A 20,571-nucleotide genomic window follows, 5' to 3' on the forward strand; every position below is an offset into this window, starting at 1 on the left:
ATGTATGGTCTATTTAAAAGACTTGCCTATCCAGTGGGAGCTGCATTCATGTGTCACTCATCTCCTCTTACCGGCTGAACCCATGCCAGTTTCATTCTTCTCTGATGATAAATAGGTCTTGTTAGCCAAGTTAGTAGTAGAAGGTGTTTTAGATCCTTCTGTTACAACAAAACTTTTTAGTTGTACTTCTTATAAGAAATGTTGATTCTTTGAGACTGTGAATGGACCCAAGGCATACATGACCTCAAGTATTTAGGATCATTATTTAGGTCTTTTAGGGAGGTTGAGACACCCAAGTTGAGGAGTTCTGTCCTGTTTTCCATTAAGCTGTCTGATATTTTTTGATAGCAGGAATAGTTCAAAAATTACCTGAACACATTAACTAACTTTTCAGAATAAGCTGCCGTGTATGTGTAGGAGTAACACTAGTTCTGCCCATTGTATGACTTGTATCCTGTATTAATCTCCTGTTTTCTCCTCTGCAGGCTATATATCTAATTTTCAGTTCTCTCTGAGCTGGTGAGGTGACTTTGCTGTTATAATGTGTTCTATACACTGCACATAGAAAAAACAACTAATTCTACTGTCTGTAACACACACATATATAACATCATAATGTAGGATACTAAGAAGATGTGATTCTAGCAGCTATAAAATAGTAAATAACTCCCCATTGGATCCAACAACCCCTATCTGTGTGAGTCTCTCTCGTTCTAGCAGCTACCTCACCTCTCCATACAAATCACAAGTGGGAAAGCCATTTTTTCTTGCAATGCAGTCACAAACTAACTGATGGAATACGTTCAAACCTGCACAGAAGTGACTGAGGAGTCAGCGATCTGTAACGGAAAGCGTTAATAAGATAATGCAGCCAACAGACATTTTAATACATCTGGAGTGTGAATAATTTTTGACTCGCCATCTTATGTAGCCCAGAGTGGGACCATTAAAAATTACATCTTGTCCCAAAACAACAAGCCCTCATATGGCTATGTTAGTAAGTTATAGCTCTTGCAATGCGATAATAAAAATCATTTGGTCCTTTAGGCCAGAGTCATACATGGAGAATAGAACCTTTGATTTCAATGGGTTTGTTCACAAGCACGTATTTTTCTGCGCAAAAAAAAAAAAACGTAGCACGCTCTATTTTCCTGCAGCTTTGAGCACCAAAGATCCCCATAGAAGTCAATAAGAGGGGGGGTGCAAATGCGCACAGAATACGCAAGGAGATGCTTGATACTCCGTGTAAATGCACTGGAAAAAGAACTCATTCAACATTTAACCCTTTCCAATCCACTCTCTGACTTTTAAAGACATTATGATTTAAGGCTGTACAGCTCCGATGTTGAAAGAAGTCCATCGGGGTTCTCTTACTGTATATTGCCAGCCTCTCTGCTGTCGGAGCCTATCCGTGTCCCTTCATGCAGTACTGGCTTTAGCCAGCATATAGCGCCGTTGTATAACGGCAGAAAAAGAGTAAGCCCCCTAGGGAAACCAGGATACAAACTGGATTGGAAAGGGTTAAATCTGCGCGACTTTGTTTGCCTCATGCTAATGACCATGCTTACATGCCGATGTGCGCAAAAAAGCATTCTTCACTCCAAAAACACCGTGCTCGTGTGCAGGAGGCCTAAGTCAAAAAAAAGGGCCATCACTAAAGAGTTAATGTTCCTGACTCTAGAAGGTTGCACCGTTATAGGTTGTTTTTTCCTCATCCTCTTAAGTGGTTTTCAACCTAAAAACATCATTTTAGGTAAATAAAGTGATTTGTACTTTAGCTCGTTATCACGCCGGCTAATACATAAGCACAACTTGTCCCAAAGTGCAATAAGCATAGAAGTGTTTAGATAATACCGTGTCCTCTTTCTTTACAAGCATCACGTTGGGATCCATCTATAGAACCAATGCGGTTTATCTAGATAAGTTCCGGAACGTTTCTTCTTCTCGAAAGCAATTTAAAGATTATTTTTAAACAAAAAAAAGTGTCTCCAAATTTGTGCTCGTAAATCGTGATTCCACCTTCCGTCCTCGATACCGTAGGAGATGGGGAGAATGTTGTTATCAAACATCTAAACAGAACATTGAGTTCTGCGCTCGGCCCTTCCATTTCTCTTTGAGGCCAGCTTTGTGGATATCTGGTATATTTTATTTTGTATTGTTAATGTTATGATGCTGTTCCTCGGTGAGGGCACCACTGAGAGCCACTAGTGCGCGTTACGGATATTAGACCTGCGCCGGAGAGTCTTGTGGAGCAGACATTGCTTTCATACCATGATTGATTGATTGAGCCTACATGGATATACTATTTTATTCATGCTCTTCATATCGCTTTTATATCTTTTCTCCGTAGCCTCTCTGGTTGACTTTTCATGGCTTATGGATGAAGAAAACACAATATAAAACATCTGCGGTATACAGCGCTAGAATATATAATGAATAATAGCTTGTATTTAGGAGCAGCAATACATTCAAGAACTAGAAATTCTGTAACCGCACTACGTTCTATGCGGGTATTAAAGGGGTTGCCTGGTTTTGACAATCTAAAAATAAGCTGACCCCATCAATGGGACTGTCAGTGATCAGATGGAATCTGTCGGGGAATCTGACATCAATTGATTCATTTCCTGTAATATACCAACATCCTCCACAGAGAATGGCACTTTTTGTAAACAAGACAAGACATTTAAGTAAAGGCCCCCATTGACATTAAAGGGGTTTTCCAGGGAAATACTGTTGATGACCTATCATCAGGATAGGTCATCAATAGTTGATCGGCTGGGGTACACAGCTCTGGACACCAGCCGATCAACTGAGCAGGCGCATGTTGTCAGTGCCGCAATAACACACAGGTTGGAGTGGAAGCCTCTGTGCCAACCTCTGTGCAGGGGCCGGGGCTGGTAACTGTAGGCACGGCTCTCATTGATTTCACATATTTGAGATATTGTAGTAACAAATTTTGCATCTGTTTACTTTATTCTGGAAGCATATTTGAGAAACTTTAGGTTTTTTTTTTAACCATTTAGAAACATACCCATTGTGGCCCTAATAGTATGTCCGTATGCACAATGGGGCCCAAATCGAAAGGAGCGGCCGGTGGCTTTCAGAACAGAAATTAAGCTTGAAGGAGTTTTAGGCACCATTGCCTACATGTAGACCCCTTGAGTGACCAAAACGATTGAGAACCCCCACAAATGACCCCATTTGAAAACAAGACCCCTTAACAAATTTATCTAGGGGTGAACTGTGTATTTTGCCCCACAGTTTTTGAATGAATCTAAGCAAAGCAGAAGGAATACATTTTGATTTTAATTTTTTGGGCAATTGTGTCAATTTAAAAAGAGCTTTTTTTTTGTACAGCACACACATGAATGAAGACTTGCACCCAAAAATAGATACCCCTGTTTGTGCTGTGTTGAGAAACATACCTGTTGTAGGCCCAGTCGACTTATAGGACACATAGCTAGGCCTATAATGGAGGGAACACCCATTGGCTTTCAGGGCATAACTGAATAAATTCCAGGCCCCATTGCGCACTTGTGCAGAAAAAAAAATGACTCCTTAAAAATAATCCCTCCCTCCCCCCTCCACGCCCTTTTTCGGCATTCCTTAAATCTTAGATAAAAGTAATAATAGAAATTGTGTGGTATGTCTGAAAACAGAGGTAATTACAGAGGCTGGGCACATGGGGCAATAAAATCGGGTATCCCTCCTCCTAAGTGGCACTTTTTGGGGGTATTTCTTGACCGCAGCGGCAGGGATGGAATGTAAAGTGGCCCTCTGTGAGGCTTTGCAATCTTGCTCAGGTGTGGTGGTCTCAAACAGAAGGCGCTCAACAAGCTGCACCTGGAACCACAAGAAAGCGAGTTTTCATGGGGACTTTTTGTAAATTACATATTACAAGTAGTGATCTTAATAATCCCGTGCTCACACGGCCGTATGTGGAATCCGTTTGCAGAGGCCCGCTGCATATCTCAGATGTGAGCCGTGACCCCTGATTACAACCGCATAATGTACTGCGCATAACTGCGTAGTAATGCAGGCGGTCATTATCCATTGGATAATGGTGATCACGTGACCAGGAACCACATACCGCGGCCCCCGCGAAATCTCCAGGCTCTTGGCTACCTTTGGTAGCCAGGAGCAGTAAGATTTTAAATTTAGCGGGCAATCCTTGACTTTTGCTGACGTGTGCATGCACGGAAGCTAGGAAAGGTCTGTGGATAAAGATCCCATCGAGGGACAAATCCGGGGGCCTTAGTTATGTAATTTCATCTCCCCTCACAGATATGATCCATAAGGGGAGATGAAACTTTAGATTTTTAAATGTTTTTTTTTTTTACTTTACATGATCGCTGTTATCCGAAGGATAACAGTGATCATGTGACCAGGTACTGCATACAGCGCCCCCCGGTGATATCTCCCTGCACTCGGCTATCTTTGACAGCCAGGTGAAGGGAGACTTTAAATTTGCTGGGCTCTCCATCCTTCTGAGGCATTCGCGCCACATCCAGATAGCTGCGGCATATTACGGAGGATGGAGGTGAGTATTTTCAGCTCCCCTCAGGGATCCAATCCATGAGGGAAGATGAAACTTTAACTTTATTTCATTTTTTTCTTTTCCGTGGTCCCCTGTGAAATCTCCAGCCTCCTGGCTAGCTTCAGTAGCCAGGAGCCAGGAGATTTTAAATTTCCTGAGCCGATCCTGTCTTCTACGCATGCGTCGCCATTTTTCCTTTGCCGCACATGCGCAGAAGATGGCGGCAGGTCCTTTGCAGACCAGATCACCACGGTACATCGCGGAGGAGGGAGGTGAGTAGTTTCAGCTCCCTTCATGGATCCAATCCGTGAGGGAAGCTGAAACTTTAACTTATTTTGACTGTTTTTTTTACTTTTACGCGATCGTCGTTATCCATTGGGGGTCGGAAATCCCATCCTCCCATGACAGCTACAGGTTATCTGCTACCTACGGCAGCCAACAGCATGGAGCTGTCACGTCCACAGCCCATGTGGCTTTAATCCCCAGAACGTACGTGTTTTTATGGCCCTGGGGACTAACCCTTTCCAATCCACTGTCTGACGTCTAAAGACATTTCAAATGAAGGTTGTACAGCTCCGATGTCGGAAGATGTCTGTCAGGGTATTCTTACTGTAGATTACTGTCCGCTCTGTTGTCAGAGACCTCTCCAGCATGTCACATACCATAGTAAAAGCAAAACAGCACCAAAACATCACCGAGCCACTGCCATGCTTCACTGTAAGTAGATTGCTCTTTTCAGCATATGTTTCATTCTTCCTTCTCCAAACACATCGATGATCTGCAGGCCCAAAAATTTCCAGTTATGTTTTATCTGTGCACAGAAAAGAATCCCCAAACTTCTGTGTCTTACTCATATGGTTTTCAGCACATTGGAGCTGACTTTTCTTGTGCTTTTGGGTCAGTAGCTTTGGACATCGTGGAGTTTGGGCAGGAAGGCCATCAGAGTTTAGTATGCACATTACTGTACAAATCTTTACCTCACTGCCTGTTTCCACCAAATTTCGCTGCGTCTTTTGCAGTCACTTGAGGGTTTTTAATCACCTCCCTCTGTAGTGTCCCAGAGCAACATCCTGGTCTCCTCCATAATTGTCATACATGTATTGTCTCATGTAGATGCACTGTGCAAATCTGTGATGTCAATTTTCTGTATGTGTGTTGCACAGCTGCAGCGTATGAAGGGTTAACTCCCCTAAAATCATTCCCTGTCAGCTCTGCTGCTGAATATATCTATTCTACTGTGTCATGTGGTACACGTGAGGTTATAAAAGTGAGTGTCAGAGAGTGTGAAAGAGTCCATCTTCAGTTCCATTTTCAGGAGGAGAGAGTTCTAACACAGAGCCACATGGAAGCACCTTTAGCTTCCATGTTGGTGAAGATGGAGGAAGAGGAATGACTACCCGTAGTGTCTGGAGAGTGGATGTAAGAATGAGTTAGTCCCTGCCAGAGAGAGAGAGAGCACGCAACCCTCAGTTTACTGAAACAGGTACCTGTTCACACTCCAGGCATTATTTTTCCTGTGTGGCTGTTCGCCATTAGGATCAACACACAGAGGTATGTGATTGTCACACCCACGCGGATAATGTGTGGGGTGCATCTAGGCTAAGCCGTCTCCTTAAGTAATTTTTGCTGCCAGAGTGTAAGTGGAATCATCCCTGTCTTTTACCTCCTCCGGAGAATACTCAATTCCCAGGACTGGTGACATATAGATAACGAGTACTATAGGGCCGTATTGTTCCTGTGTTTGTTTTTCCTCCTAAACTCTGTGCTTCTGCCTGTAATTTCTACAAGTTAACGATACCTATAACTACCTGTTATACAGCGTTTAATGCAAGTAAAGTTTTACCGGGCCTCAACTGTTCCCGAGGACCCGAGGTATGATACACAAGTCTCTGCGTTGTTACTCCGCCGCATAAATAAACGGTGTGTAGGAATGGTGGCGCCACGACGTAATATCTATGACTACCCCCCTCATCCTGAGGACTACTGACCCTATCCTCTGCTGCGGTAACTCACTCCGGGACTAGGAGTTGGTAAGTGCCACCGTGACAGGACCACGCACTACACCCTCCCAATTCCTGCCATATGCTAGGGTAGAGAGTAATTCCCTGCAATGTCTCCCTCATGGGTGCTGCAGAAGTTGCAACGGCAGCTTCATCACCCATATACCAAGCTAACCGTTGCCTGATGGCAATTGGTGATAGCTTCTTCTGTCTGCCACATCTATATAGAGCAGCCAGTGTTTCATTAACTTTGAACTTGTGAACAATGCTTCCGACTGTATTTCAAGAAACAGTGCTTTTGCTATCTTTTTGTATTCTTTTACTAGTTTGTGCAAGGCAATAATCTCTTCTATTAACTTTTTGGATTTACCCGCATTACCCATATTTCTAACATGCAATCAAATGTAAACAAATCCCAGCCAGTACAGGTATCTGATGTGCTTTATCTCAAGTACACCTGATGCAACTAATGAAGCCCTTGATTAGTTGCATCACATGTGCTGGAGGCAAGTCTTCATTTGCAAATATCTGCTATTGTAAGGGATTCTATTCAGGTGGTTGAATAATTTTGAGACTGTAGTAGTCACTAAAAGTGGCATTTTATAATAAATTTGAAGAAACCACTTGTCATATTTGTTGGTGTTGAGTTGACCTATTTAAATTGTTCTTGTTTGATTGTTTTTTTGCAAAAAAGCTGAAAAATTGTAAATTTTGAAAACAAACGTATTTTGCAATGGGGGTTGAATAATTTTGATTGTGACTGTATATTATTTTTGCAGTGTATGGTGGTGGCTGCCTGTACAGTACTATTATTAAGGAAATTCTATGGAAGTGTTATATGGGTACCGTATCTTATGGCTCTTCTAACTGGGTACAGTTTTGAAGGGTTATATGTGTACACTGCATAACAAAACACTTTATGGGGTAAGAGGACACCAAGTGAAAGTACAGTGCAAAAGCACCATACTATGTAAGGTGAACAGCAAGACGTTGGAGAGCATTGCTATAGTCTGGTCAGTATGCAGCATGTTCAAGGCTTGTCATGCACGACGACAGACTGGGATTGGGGAGACAAGCCAAAGGCATAACTTGTAGCTGTTGGGACCCAATGCAAAATCTGTAACAGGGGTTTCCACAACTATTCTGCTTCATTTATAGTACTGGCCTCCTCATATGGGGAAGTCCCCTATGTCCTCTGGGTGCGAATGCCAATGTATCCTTTGCACCTATCACAGTAGTGCCCCCGAGGCAAGCACAGAGCCCTGTGTATCTCTTGTTCCTCCACCTCTCAGAAAAATGAGGATTTCATTATGGCTGTTTGGTGGTCCCATCTAACCAAATGAGGTGGAGACGCACGTGTGTGGCCATCTCTTTGCAGCCTTCGAGAGTCACTGGCTTGTATCAGTCCCCATAACTCCCAAAAATTCAGCGGAGAGGGTTTGGTGCATAAGCAGCCACCTCTCCTATATGTAACTGCCATAAGGGGTCATGTGATAAGAAGCAGGATGGGCGCCCACAACTTTAATTTGGCCCTCAGAATCATGCTAGAATGGGGCATGGTAAGTAAAATTAATATTTGACCTAGGTTGTGCATGTAATAACTACAACATGACTGTAACATAGAGAAATGGGTCTGGAGGGGTACATTTTCTCATTGTTTAGAGCGCCTAAAAGGCGTGAGGAGACCTACAAAGCCATGCAATACTACTCTGGGAAATTAGAAGTAAGTTTTCTCGCACGTCAATGTCTGACCTTTGAACAGGTCTTGTAAAATAACTGGAAGGAAAAGCCAAAACCAGAGTCTTCTTCACATTTTCCTTCTGGAGAAAACTCTGGTTTGGTTTATATTCCCAATTGTTACAAGGAGTTTTAAAAAGCCCAATACTGACTTGTAGGAAAGCTACGTTCTAATAGGTGGCGCTGCTGAGGCATTGTAACATCTCCCACTGGTATAGAGAAGTAACCTCATATTCAGAAGTAACCTCATAAACTATAATAAGTTGTAACTTCATAAACTATTGTATTTCATAACTTTTTTTCTTGTTTTTGGCAGAGCAATATCCCAAAGTGATTCACTGGAAAGTATTCAAAATCACGCATTTGCCAAACTTCTCAACCTGACAGAATTGTAAGTAGCAATTGCTTGGATCTTTCCACCACTTTATTAGTAGTTTAGTCACTCTGTTGAAAGAAGAAATACAATAACGGATATGTAAAACAAGCTTATGTGCTTTTCTCGCGTCTCAGCGGAAAGTATTTATGGAACAAGCTATGCTTTTATACGCGCATTTCGGCATATTCTACTGTACTTTAAGACCTCCTTCACATGGGCGACAAAGTCATGCAATTTTCACGCATTGCGACAATGCTACAAATCGCGTGTATGTGAAGCCCATGCTTTCCTATGGGTTCCTTCACATTTGCGCTGTTTTGTAGCATGCGACATTGTAAGTCAAAAACCTTGCGGGTTTCGAGATATGCAGGCGACTCGCAAGGATATGTAGCCCATGTTTCCCTATGGAGCCTTCTTCTCTGTTGCATCACATCGCACAAAAACTCAATTTTCGTGCGGTGCAATGCAACTTTGACAGTAGGAAATCCTACTTTCAATGACCTAAACTAAGACCTAGCTGTAGGGGAAAAAAAAGAATACATTACCTTAGAAGCACTGTCTAGGGCTACGCTGCATCTTCTTCCCTGTCTCCGGCATTGTTCTTAATCATCTCTTCTGGCTGGGAATTGAAAAATTCCCGCCTCCTGGAAGCACTGCCTCTAATTAGCTGAGCGCTGTGATGCTTAGCCAATCAGAGCCAGTGCTCAATGAATGACTGTGATTGGTTCATCGAGCCAGTACTCAATGAATGGCTGTGATTGGTTCATCGAGCGTCACAACGCTCAGCCAATCAGAGGCAGCGCTTCCAGGAGGCAGGGATTTTTCAATCCCAGCCCAGAAGAGATGCTGAAGACCAGTGCCAGGGACCAGGGAGCAGATGCAGCGGAGCCGAACAGCGCTTCTAAGGTGATATATTCTTTTTTTTTTCCTGCAGCTAGGGCTTATATTTTAAGGTTCTCCCCGAAGATCTTCACAAGTAGTACACAGAATCACTGTATTGCCGCAAGAAAATGCAGCGATATCGTACGGACCACCGATGCAATTCTGGTGTGATTTTCTCGCAGTGATATCGTGTCGCTTATGTGAAGGAGACCTTATCTGCCCACAGAGCATGTTCACTTACGAGCGCCAAACAAAGAAGCATTGCTTGAAATGGCTAATTCATCTAATGGTTCCAGATGTGTTCACTTACCAGCAGAATTATGCAGCATATTACGCATCTCCTTGCGTATTGAATGCGCATTTCTGCACCCCCCATTAGACTCCTGCAGGGACCTTTGGTGCACAAATACTCAAAAACGTAGAGCATGCTGCGGGTTTTTTGCACGATTGAAATGTGCGTGCAAAATATGGAAATATGAACAAATCTATTCCTTTTGAAGGAGCCTTTATGCTCTGGCCAGCATACAGTATGCTGTAAATACAGTTACACTGTGGTGTGAAAAGTTTCTGCCCCCTCCCTGCAGGTGTAACATAACAAAAGTTTATTCCCTTCAATTTATAATTCAGGGCTCTCATCTATTAGCTTCAGTGAGCCTTGCTCTTCCATAGAAACTTTGCAATGCTGCATTTCTCCTATGGGGGCGCTGCAGGGAAATGCAACACTTGCTCCCAGATTTCCCCACAGATTATAGCCGATTGCTGGGGGTCCCAACAGTGGGGCACCCTGTGATCAGCTTATCCTCAAGGAATACTGGTAACACAAAGAAATTGTTCAAAGTGGACAAACTCTTCAAAGTTAATTAGAAAATTGTTACGTATTGCGAGATCTAACAGGGAAATGGAATATTTCAAGGGGTTGTCTGGATGATTTTGCAACTATAGCTGCAAACAATTACCACCTGACAGCTGCAGCGGTAGCATGTCATTCTCTTAGCATCATTGCCCTGATGCTGGGAGCCATGATGGCAGGAGAACAGCACCTGGCTGCTATGGCCTCTGATTGGCTTAAGCAACCAGGTGATAGCCATTCCTAAACAAAAAATGGGAGGATGGCAGGATTGCAGCGCTGAATTGCTGGTGCAGAGAAGGGGTAAGTACTGCTGTGCAGCTATAGTTTAAAAAAAAATCATTTGACAACTAGACAACCCCCTTAATCATGAAATAATCCTTTAACATCAGCGGACATTTATCATTATAGGTGTGAGCAGAAAAAAGAAGCTGGCAAAGCAAATAGGTCAGACTCGGTGTAATTTTTACAGGTAGTGAAGCTCAATATAGTTGGCTTGGAATACTTAAAAGATAGAGCGGGACTCGCGATTGATGCTGGCAATAAGCCAAGGGTCATATAAGCGTCAGGGACTGGATTGAAGTGGAAACAAAAAACCACAAAGGGCTTGGCTCAACCCAACTGACTGTTTGTAGTCAAACTGCCAATGACCACTAGTCCGTAAGTATGTAAGTATGTGAGTGGGTGAGTGCCTTCATAGCTCCGCCCCCTGGCGCCATCATAGCTAGTCCTAACACACTGAGAATACAACTAAGCTGTTGTTATGTCAGACACAACTCAGTGGTCCTGACAGAAGACATCGACCTACCACCCCCACAGATCAGCAGTCCTGACAGGAGACATCGACCTATTGCCATCACAGGTCAGAGGTCCTGACAGGAGACACTGACCTATTGCCACCACAGATCAGCGGTCCTGACAGGAGACACCGGCCTACCTCCACCACAGATCAGCAGTCCTGACAGGAGACACCGACCTACGACCATACAGATCAGCGGTCCTGACAGACACCTACCTACATCCACCACAGATCAGCGGTCCTGACAGGAGACACTGACCTACTGTCACCGCAGATCAGCTGTCCTGACAGGAGACACTGACCTATTGCCACCACAGATCAGTGGTCCTGACAGGAGACACTGACCTATTGCCACCACAGATCAGCGGTCCTGACAGGAGACACCGACCTATTGCCACCACAGATCAGCGATCCTGACAGGAGACACTGACCAATTGCCACCACAGATCAGCAGTCCTGACAGGAGACACTGACCTATTGCCAGCACAGATCAGCGGTTCTGACAGGAGACACCGACCTATTGCCACCACAGATCAGCGATCCTGACAGGAGACACTGACCTATTGCCACCACAGATCAGCAGTCCTGACAGGAGACACCGACCTATTGCCACCACAGATCAGCAGTCCTGACAGGAGACACTGACCTATTGCGACCACAGATCAGCGGTCCTGACAGGAGACACCGACCTATTGAGACACCACACTGAGAATACAACTAAGCTGTTGTTATGTCAGACACAACTCAGTGGTCCTGACAGAAGACATCGACCTACCACCCCCACAGATCAGCGGTCCTGACAGGAGACATCGACCTATTGCCACCACAGATCAGAGGTCCTGACAGGAGACAGTGACCTATTGCCACCACAGATCAGCGGTCCTGACAGGAGACACCAACCTACCTCCACCACAGATCAGCGCTCCTGACAGGAGACACCGACCTACCACCATACAGATCAGCGGTCCTGACAGACACCAACCTACATCCACCGCAGATCAGCTGTCCTGACAGGAGACACTGACCTATTGCCACCACAGATCAGCGGTCCTGACAGGAGACGCTGACCTATGGCCACCACCGATCAGCAGTCCTGACAGGAGACACCGACCTACCACCATACAGATCAGTGGTCCTGACAGGAGACACCGACCTACTGTCACTGCAGATCAGCTGTCCTGACAGGAGACACTGACCTATTGCCACCACAGATCAGCGGTCCTGACAGGAGACACCGACCTATTGCCACCACAGATCAGCGATCCTGACAGGAGACACTGACCTATTGCCACCACAGATCAGCAGTCCTGACAGGAGACACTGACCTATTGCCACCACAGATCAGCGGTTCTGACAGGAGACACCGACCTATTGCCACCACAGATCAGCGATCCTGACAGGAGACACTGACCTATTGCCACCACAGATCAGCAGTCCTGACAGGAGACACTAACCTATTGCCACCACAGATCAGCGGTTCTGACAGGAGACACCGACCTATTGCCACCACAGATCAGCGATCCTGACAGGAGACACTGACCTATTGCCACCACAGATCAGCGGTCCTGACAGGAGACACTGACCTATTGCCACCACAGATCAGCAGTCCTGACAGGAGACACTGACCTATTGCCACCACAGATCAGCGATCCTGACAGGAGACACGGACCTATTGCCACCACAGATCAGCGGTCCTGACATGAGACACCAACCTACCTCCACCACAGATCAGTGGTCTTGACAGGAGACACCAACCTACCACCATACAGATCAGCGGTCCTGACAGACACCTACCTACATCCACCACAGATCAGCGGTCCTGACAGAAGACACCAACCTACTGTCACCACAGATCAGCGGTCCTGACAGGAGACACTGACCTATGGCCACCACAGATCAGCAGTCCTGACAGGAGACACCGACCTACCACCATACAGATCAGTGGTCCTGACAGACACCTACCTACATCCACCACAGACCAGCGGTCCTGACAGAAGACACTGACCTACTTTCACCACAGACCAGCGGTCCTGACAGGAGACACCGACCTACTTTCACCATAGATCTGCAGTCCTGACAGGAGACACTGACCTATTGCCACCACAGATCAGCAGTCCTGACAGGAGACACTCACCTATTGCCACCACAGATCAGCGATCCTGACATGAGACACCAACCTACCTCCACCACAGATCAGTGGTCCTGACAGGAGACACCAACCTACCACCATACAGATCATCGGTCCTGACAGACACCTACCTACATCCACCACAGATCAGCGGTCCTGACAGAAGACACCAACCTACTGTCACCACAGATCAGCTGTCCTGACAGGAGACGCTGACCTATGGCCACCACCGATCAGCAGTCCTGACAGGAGACACCGACCTACCACCATACAGATCAGTGGTCCTGACAGACACCTACCTACATCCACCACAGACCAGCGGTCCTGACAGGAGACACCGACCTACTGTCGCCACAGATCAGCGGTCCTCACAGGAGACAACGACCTATCGCCACCACAGATCAGCAGTCCTGACAGGAGCCAATGCCCTACCACCATACAGATTAGCGGTCCTGACAGGAGACACCGACCTACCTCTACCACAGATCCGCGGTCCTAGCAGGAGACACTGACCTACTGTCACCACAGATCAGCGGTCCTGACAGGAGACACCGACCTACCTCCACCACAGATCAGCGGTCCTGACAGGAGACACTGACCTATCGCCACCACAGAGATCTGGCAGGCTGAAGGACCTGTGGTGATGTCACTGCTGTGGGAGGAGCCATTCTGGAGTTTGGTGGTACTGTTTACTGGATAAGCCAACAGAAACTACTAGGACCTGTAATTACGTCACCGTCATGTGGAGTCAGGGATCACATGACCAGGGGCTGATCACTGTATCCAGAAACTGTGTGCGTCATTTGTGCCATCAGAATAAATGTATTAGAGCTGCAAGTGGCTGTTTGTCTAATGTGCCGTGCGTGTAATGTGTATAGTCAGCATGGATGTATGCCATGTAGCAGAGCTGTGTTTGTAACATGCTCATGTCATGTAGCACAGCTGTGTCTGTCACGCGCATGTCATGTAGCAGAGCTGAGTTTGTAACATGCACATGTACTGTGGCACAGCTGTGTCCTTCACGCACATATAATGTAGCAGAGCTGTGGTTGTACCATGCGCATGCCATGTACCACTGTTGTGTGTGTGCATGATGTGCATGTAGCAGAGCTATGTGGCGCATTGCACCACCAGAAACACTGGTACTATCATTTCCTAATAATTACTAGTGGATGCATAAGGATTGCTAGTCGTACTTGAACTGAACAGCATTCTGGCTTTCAATAAAGTAATTGTTCACAACTAGCAATTCTTACGCATCTGTAGTGGTTGGGTTGCGCCATGCCCTTAGTGGTTTTTGTTGACACTTTGATTTTTTTATCCTTGTCATTATTGTATGTTACTTTTTATATTACTATTATTCTGCATAGTGATCAAAAAGGGCAAAGTCCCTCAAATGTTCAATACAATTGGCCATCAGTGGATGGACACATTTTCGTATCAGTGTATTATACGTATACAACTATTGATACTTGTTCTTTACACTTATTGGTTGTCCTGGATCAAGCATTATTTTTGCTGTTGGAAACTCTGAAGCTGTGGTTCAGCCCATTGGTCTCCCAACCTCTGTGTATGCATTATACAGAGTGCAGCTCCATAAAGTAGCTGCGCAACCTCATCTATTCATGCAGTAGATATCTAGCATTGTGTTTTTATATCACCAGATCTATTGTTATTATTGGTCAGAGGATGAGGATAAAGGGGTTTTCCAGCTCTAAGTGATTGATGACCTATCATCAATAGTAGATTTGCTGGGGTTTACTGCCTATGACTCTCACCGATCAGCTGTTCATTGGGACCGGTGTGTTTGTGCACTGAGCACTGGAAACTATCAGCTCTCTACACATTGTAGTGGCCCAGCATGGTATTGCAGGCAGAGTTTCCATTGAAATGAATTAAACTGACTGTAATACCATGCTGGGCTGCTGTAGTGTGCACAGAGCTGTACGCTACAATCACACATCGGCTCTGTCCACAAGTATACCAGTCCCAGTGAACAGCTGATCGACTGGGGTCTAAGGAAGCAAGACCCCCAGAGATCTACTATTGGTGACCTGTTCTTAAATGATCACTTAAAGGGTGATTTTTTTTTTCTATTCATTATGTAGCTATCCCCCCTCCCTTCCCCGTATATACATATAAGCAACCTGAAATTACTGGCCTCTTTTTTTTTTTCTCAGATGGTCATGTGATCTCAATTCTGACCAGTTCAGATTTACTTGGGGTTATGATGTCTGAAACTAGTCAGTTTCTTAGTTTGTGCTATGCTATTACATGCATCCTACCTGAGAAACTGTCCAGAGGAGGATGCAGGCACTCCCATCCAAGTTATTGATAGTGATTAGAGGCTTCTGTCACAGCAGCATAATAGAGGAGATCACAGCTCATCATCTTCATTGTATACTTATGGCCTGTAGTTTATTCAGGTGAATATAGATAGTAATTAAACTGTCACTCCAGCAGGAAGAAATGGTATAGTCACAGCTAGGGATGTTCTAATGCATCATGGGATAGATTGAAAGTAAAAGTAAAAAATCTCATGCTCAACATGGTATATGACAAGCATCAGACAGGGGGCTGCCCTGCAGGGAAGTGGCTGAAATATACAGAGGACACTTCAAGAGTGTCACAGGCAAGCAGGTGAGGAGGGCAGGGATTGAAAAATGAATTTTCGCCAGAGTGGCCCTTTAAAGCTGGAAAACCCCTTAAAACGGCTACTGTATGGACCAGCCACAGGAAAATAAAGTAAGCAGAATTTGTTTATAAAAGTCTAAGTTTATGTCTAGTAACATGACACTTATAGTATGGCCAGTGCAAAAATACTACTTGATAACACCTTTCAATAACCCATGTATCTATTGCAGGTCTAACCTGAAATATAATGCTAATCTCCTTTTCTCATTGTAGAACAATCAGAAGCACAAAAAACCTGGTCCATATTGGACATCGAGCTTTTGAAAACCTACCAAAATTAAAATACTTGTAAGTTATTCACTTTACTATTTCAATCTCACAGCTTCAAGTTGTGAAGACTTCTCTGAATCTGTTCATGTTCTGCATACATTTGTCCAATGTGCAATAGATGTATATATATTACATCTTTATGTATATATATATATATAGGAATTTCTGTTGTCTGTTCTCTATATATACAGCCAAATGACTGGACTAATCTGCAATAAATTTGATATATAGGTAAATCAGCTTCCAAAGGTTTTAGACTAGGTTTCAGTTTTCTAGCACCCACTGCTTGTGACAAATTAGCAAAAATCGGAAATGCCACCCGAATGGACCAATCTGCACTAAATGTGTCACATAGGTAGATCAGGCAAATAAGGACCTACCATTCTCACCATATTGACAAAATATCGGAAGATTCACTGCCGAGACATCCAATTTCTGCACATAACCTTTCCAACATTGCTCAGATATCTGCATGACGGAGGGACGTTTCCTATCTTTGGCTTTGTGAATAAGCAATTTTGCCTCCCATGATATGATTAATGCTCAATAACGAGTCAGAGGGAGCCCCCTCCAGTTAACAGCTTATATGTCGCAATCAGATAGCTCCAATCACGGGTCTTTGCAAGAGATGTCAGCCATTTCAACAGCTTATATCCATGGGTATGCATTGGCTCCTGAGCCCACTTCATACCCATCCTGCAGGTTTGTGATGTACATAAATGTCATAGAAGGGAAGGGGGTTAATATTGCAACTATTTATTTTTTATTGTTCACCAGGTCGGCCATATTGGATGTGCGCAATTCCTTACTGAGCTGTCAGTATGGAAGGTACAGCAGGGTATTTGTGCTTTATGTTAGGTGCAATGAATGGGAGATTAAGGGACATGCAAGGTTATAATGGTATGATCACTGGAGGCCTCATTAGGGGGAATCCCATGATCACTAAAACTGGGATCCAATGTCCCCCATTCCACTTCACCACACAGCAACAATGAGTTGATTGGAGTGGTGGTTGAGTATGCATGCTGATTCTCCATACAGAGTCTATGGAGCCATCAGAAACAGCCAGTAATGGGGCCCCAGCAGTCATAAATGTATCACATATCTTGAGGGTAGATAATAAATGTTCTTTGTGTGAATACCACTTTCATGGTCAGAAAGTGTCAGTAGACTGATGCAGTCTCCAAAAGAGATGTTAAGCTACCCATGCACTTTAGATAGCTACAGCTATCTCACCTGACCACCCCATGTACATGCACACTTGGCTCAACTGAGCGCGAATGTCTTATCAATGCGCCACTGCTAGTCACTCTCCCAAGAACAAAATCCAACTGCTGGATCCTTATCTCCCCCAACAGCTGCCACTGGAGAAAGTGTCCGGAGGCCAACATAGACATTAAAGAGGTTGTCCATTGAGTGAATGGAAGCTGAGCTGCAATACCACACACAACCCTATATATAAGCATGGCATTGTGTGTGAAAGAAAGCAGCCATGTTTTTCAAACCTTGGACAACCCCCTTAAGTGATAAGTCAAATGGGTGGGTTTGGCCAATCTATATCTAATTTCGATGACCACCCTTTACAGTCCGCTTCACCAGAGACCAGGGAATGGCAGATGAGCTTCATACAGAGCTTTATCTGTCTGTTTATTAGGAATACAATCTGCAACCTGTACAAAAGAGCTGTTATTTATCATTGGATCTGTCTTCCTCTGATAGTGGTGACCAGGTTGGGGATGCTTATTTGCCTTACAGTGGACAATATTGTCACTTTCTAACCCGCTACTCACAAAGGGAAATATGGGGTGATGGTGAAGATCTGGTCTCTGCTCCCTGGTATGGTGTAGTTGAAACCCCAGTAAAAAAAAAAAGAGTGCCGTAAGTCAGGTCTAGGGAAAAACAGTTCAACTCACTTCTGCTTGTTCCAAACATGTAAGAGTTGAACATCCAGGTGAAAAACGTACAATTCTTTACAATCCTATCCAGTTAAAGTCCAGTCCTCATGGTGGTAGATTTCCTCATTGCTACCTTGCTGCTCCATACTGCCCATTGTGAGATTTCATCACGGCCATGGAGTCTGGAACCTTCAACACAAACCATCTATATAACAGCCGGCCCGAATCTTGAGGTTGCTGTGAATGACTGATTCCTAAAACCAGCTTAATGTCTTTACACTACTCTCCTCTAGACTGACTCTTCTAGATAACTGCAGAAACTTTTATAACCTTTACTCCTCTCACCAGCGTGATACTTATTGGCTGTAATGGAGAAACTTAAAATACTAGGCTTTCTTAACCCTCTCTGTCCTACAGTTTACGTACCCACCGACTATAAGGCACAGGATAGTGATTAAATTCATTGTACATTCACGGGCATATACATATAGTCTCACAGAGATTTTAACACTCCATAGAAGTGACAGTACTGGGTCACAACGCAATGATATTGAGAGAACTCTGTCAATCCTGTCCCAGTCTATACAGCAAAGTTCAAGGGGAAAACCTAATTCAGTGACCGGTTCCCTTATAGAAAATTCTCTAAGAGTTTGTTGCAGTGTGCAGCAATCAGTCCTCATTTTATAAAATGTAAGATAATGCTATAACATCTACAAGTTAATCCTACCAAAATTACAAAATCTAGTAGCAGTATAGCACATCGACCAAGGAAGATTTCATTTCACGGACTTTTTGGCATGAAATGAGATGGAATATTGCTAGAACGCAGGTAGGAAGTTCTTCCAGAATTTTATTTTGCTCCAGAGAATCCAGTTTTTTTTTTCAACAGATTCAAAGACGTATTTAGGGATTTTTTTTCCCTTTATTCGGGTAAAGTGACAGTAATTTTACCTCCTAAAGTACAGATAGTACATATAGTAGAACTGAACTTTTTTCACATCATGATAACTGTCTGGGTGTAATTAATATGGTAAGCTGACTTGAAGTCTTGTTTAACGAGAGATAAAACATTGCAATACAAATTTGTCTCTGCTACATCCATAATACAAAACTGAATCAGTCTAAGGGCTCACAGCCACTGGCGATACGACTTCCCTGCGATGCGAGAGTGAGTGAAAACGCATGATAATGAAACCAATGATTTTCAATGGTTTCATTCTCGTTAGTGATGTTTTCACTGTAACCTCGCATCACAAAGAAGAATCTGCGATATCGCTTATTGTTTCCAACGGGGCCAGCGCCAGCAGCGCCTGCCCCATTGAAAACATAGAGAGTACATTACACTCCCCTGACACAGCTGTGACAGCTATGGCAGGGGACTCCTTCATCCCTGCGGGGACCGCTGCAGTCCCATTGAAAGCAATAGAATAAAGGCTACCACCACAGTAATAATTTCCGGGGAAGGGCTTGAAATATAAGCCATTTCCTGAAAATCATGGCTAGCTGTTAAAAAAAGTAAAAAGATTAACTCATCTAGAAGAGCCCTCCGGCTCGTCTCTCCAGCCCCGGCAGTCGTCTTCTGTGTTGGGAGGCCGGGGTTGGAAAAATCCCCGCCTCCAGAAAGCGCTACCTCTGATTGGCTGAGCCCCGTGGCCAATCAGAGGGGAAATCCTGAAGCCCCGCGGGGTTCATCTCTCTCTCCTCCTGGAGCAGCTGCACGTTTTTTAAACATGCTGCTCCAGTGAATGCCTGATTTTCACGCACATGAAGCTTGAGTCTTCTGCATGTTAAAAATTGCCCATTCATGCGATTTTTAGTGCAGTTTATCCACAATTTTTTGACACATCTTTAATGCGCTAAAACCAAGCCCATGTGAAAGAGCCCTCAAGTAAAAGGTAACATTTTTACCATTGTAACGGAGGTGCAGGGTTGTTAAACCAACACCTCGATGGTGTCTTCCCCTTGGGGAAAGCATGTTGAATTACAATTGTATTAATTTGTGTATAATGTGGGTTGCTACTGACCTCTACTGGTAGCATGGTTACATTGCTGCTTACCTTTTCTTGATTAAAGAAAAACAGTGATTGGCTGTGGTGGTCATGTGGTTCGGGTAAAAGTCCCTGGAGAAAAAAAGGAAGAGGTATTGTGTCTGAGGCCTGTGCATGGTGGCATTGAGAATCTGCGTCACAGCAAAGCTGAACAGAAGGACGGACTCTGGGAGTGTCTGAGACTGTGGATTGATGCTGCCTATACAACCGTGGCGTCAGGAATCATCGTTGGGAAGGATAGACCAAAGAAAGTCAAATTACAGATTCACAAGGATTGCAGCCAAAGGGGCCACGGCTGAGACTGTTAGAGAGATAAAGACACAGTTCTGCAACTCTTTTCATTAATCATCTCCTTTGG

The 20,571-nt window shown here is 44.4% G+C and overlaps 1 protein-coding gene across 1 annotated transcript in view; it reads left to right on the top strand.

Moving 5' to 3' along the window:
• The window catches only part of LHCGR (luteinizing hormone/choriogonadotropin receptor), a 132,633-nt gene that overhangs the window by 51,790 nt on the left and 60,272 nt on the right, over positions 1 to 20,571 (top strand). Inside the window, exons 3-4 of the mRNA XM_066595521.1 lie at positions 8,591 to 8,665; positions 16,214 to 16,288. Coding sequence (XP_066451618.1) covers positions 8,591 to 8,665; positions 16,214 to 16,288 — 150 coding nt within the window. The remainder of the gene's footprint in view (positions 1 to 8,590; positions 8,666 to 16,213; positions 16,289 to 20,571) is intronic.

This window comes from Eleutherodactylus coqui, chromosome 3, assembly GCF_035609145.1.
Source record: "Eleutherodactylus coqui strain aEleCoq1 chromosome 3, aEleCoq1.hap1, whole genome shotgun sequence".
Lineage (NCBI taxonomy): Eukaryota > Metazoa > Chordata > Amphibia > Anura > Eleutherodactylidae > Eleutherodactylus > Eleutherodactylus coqui.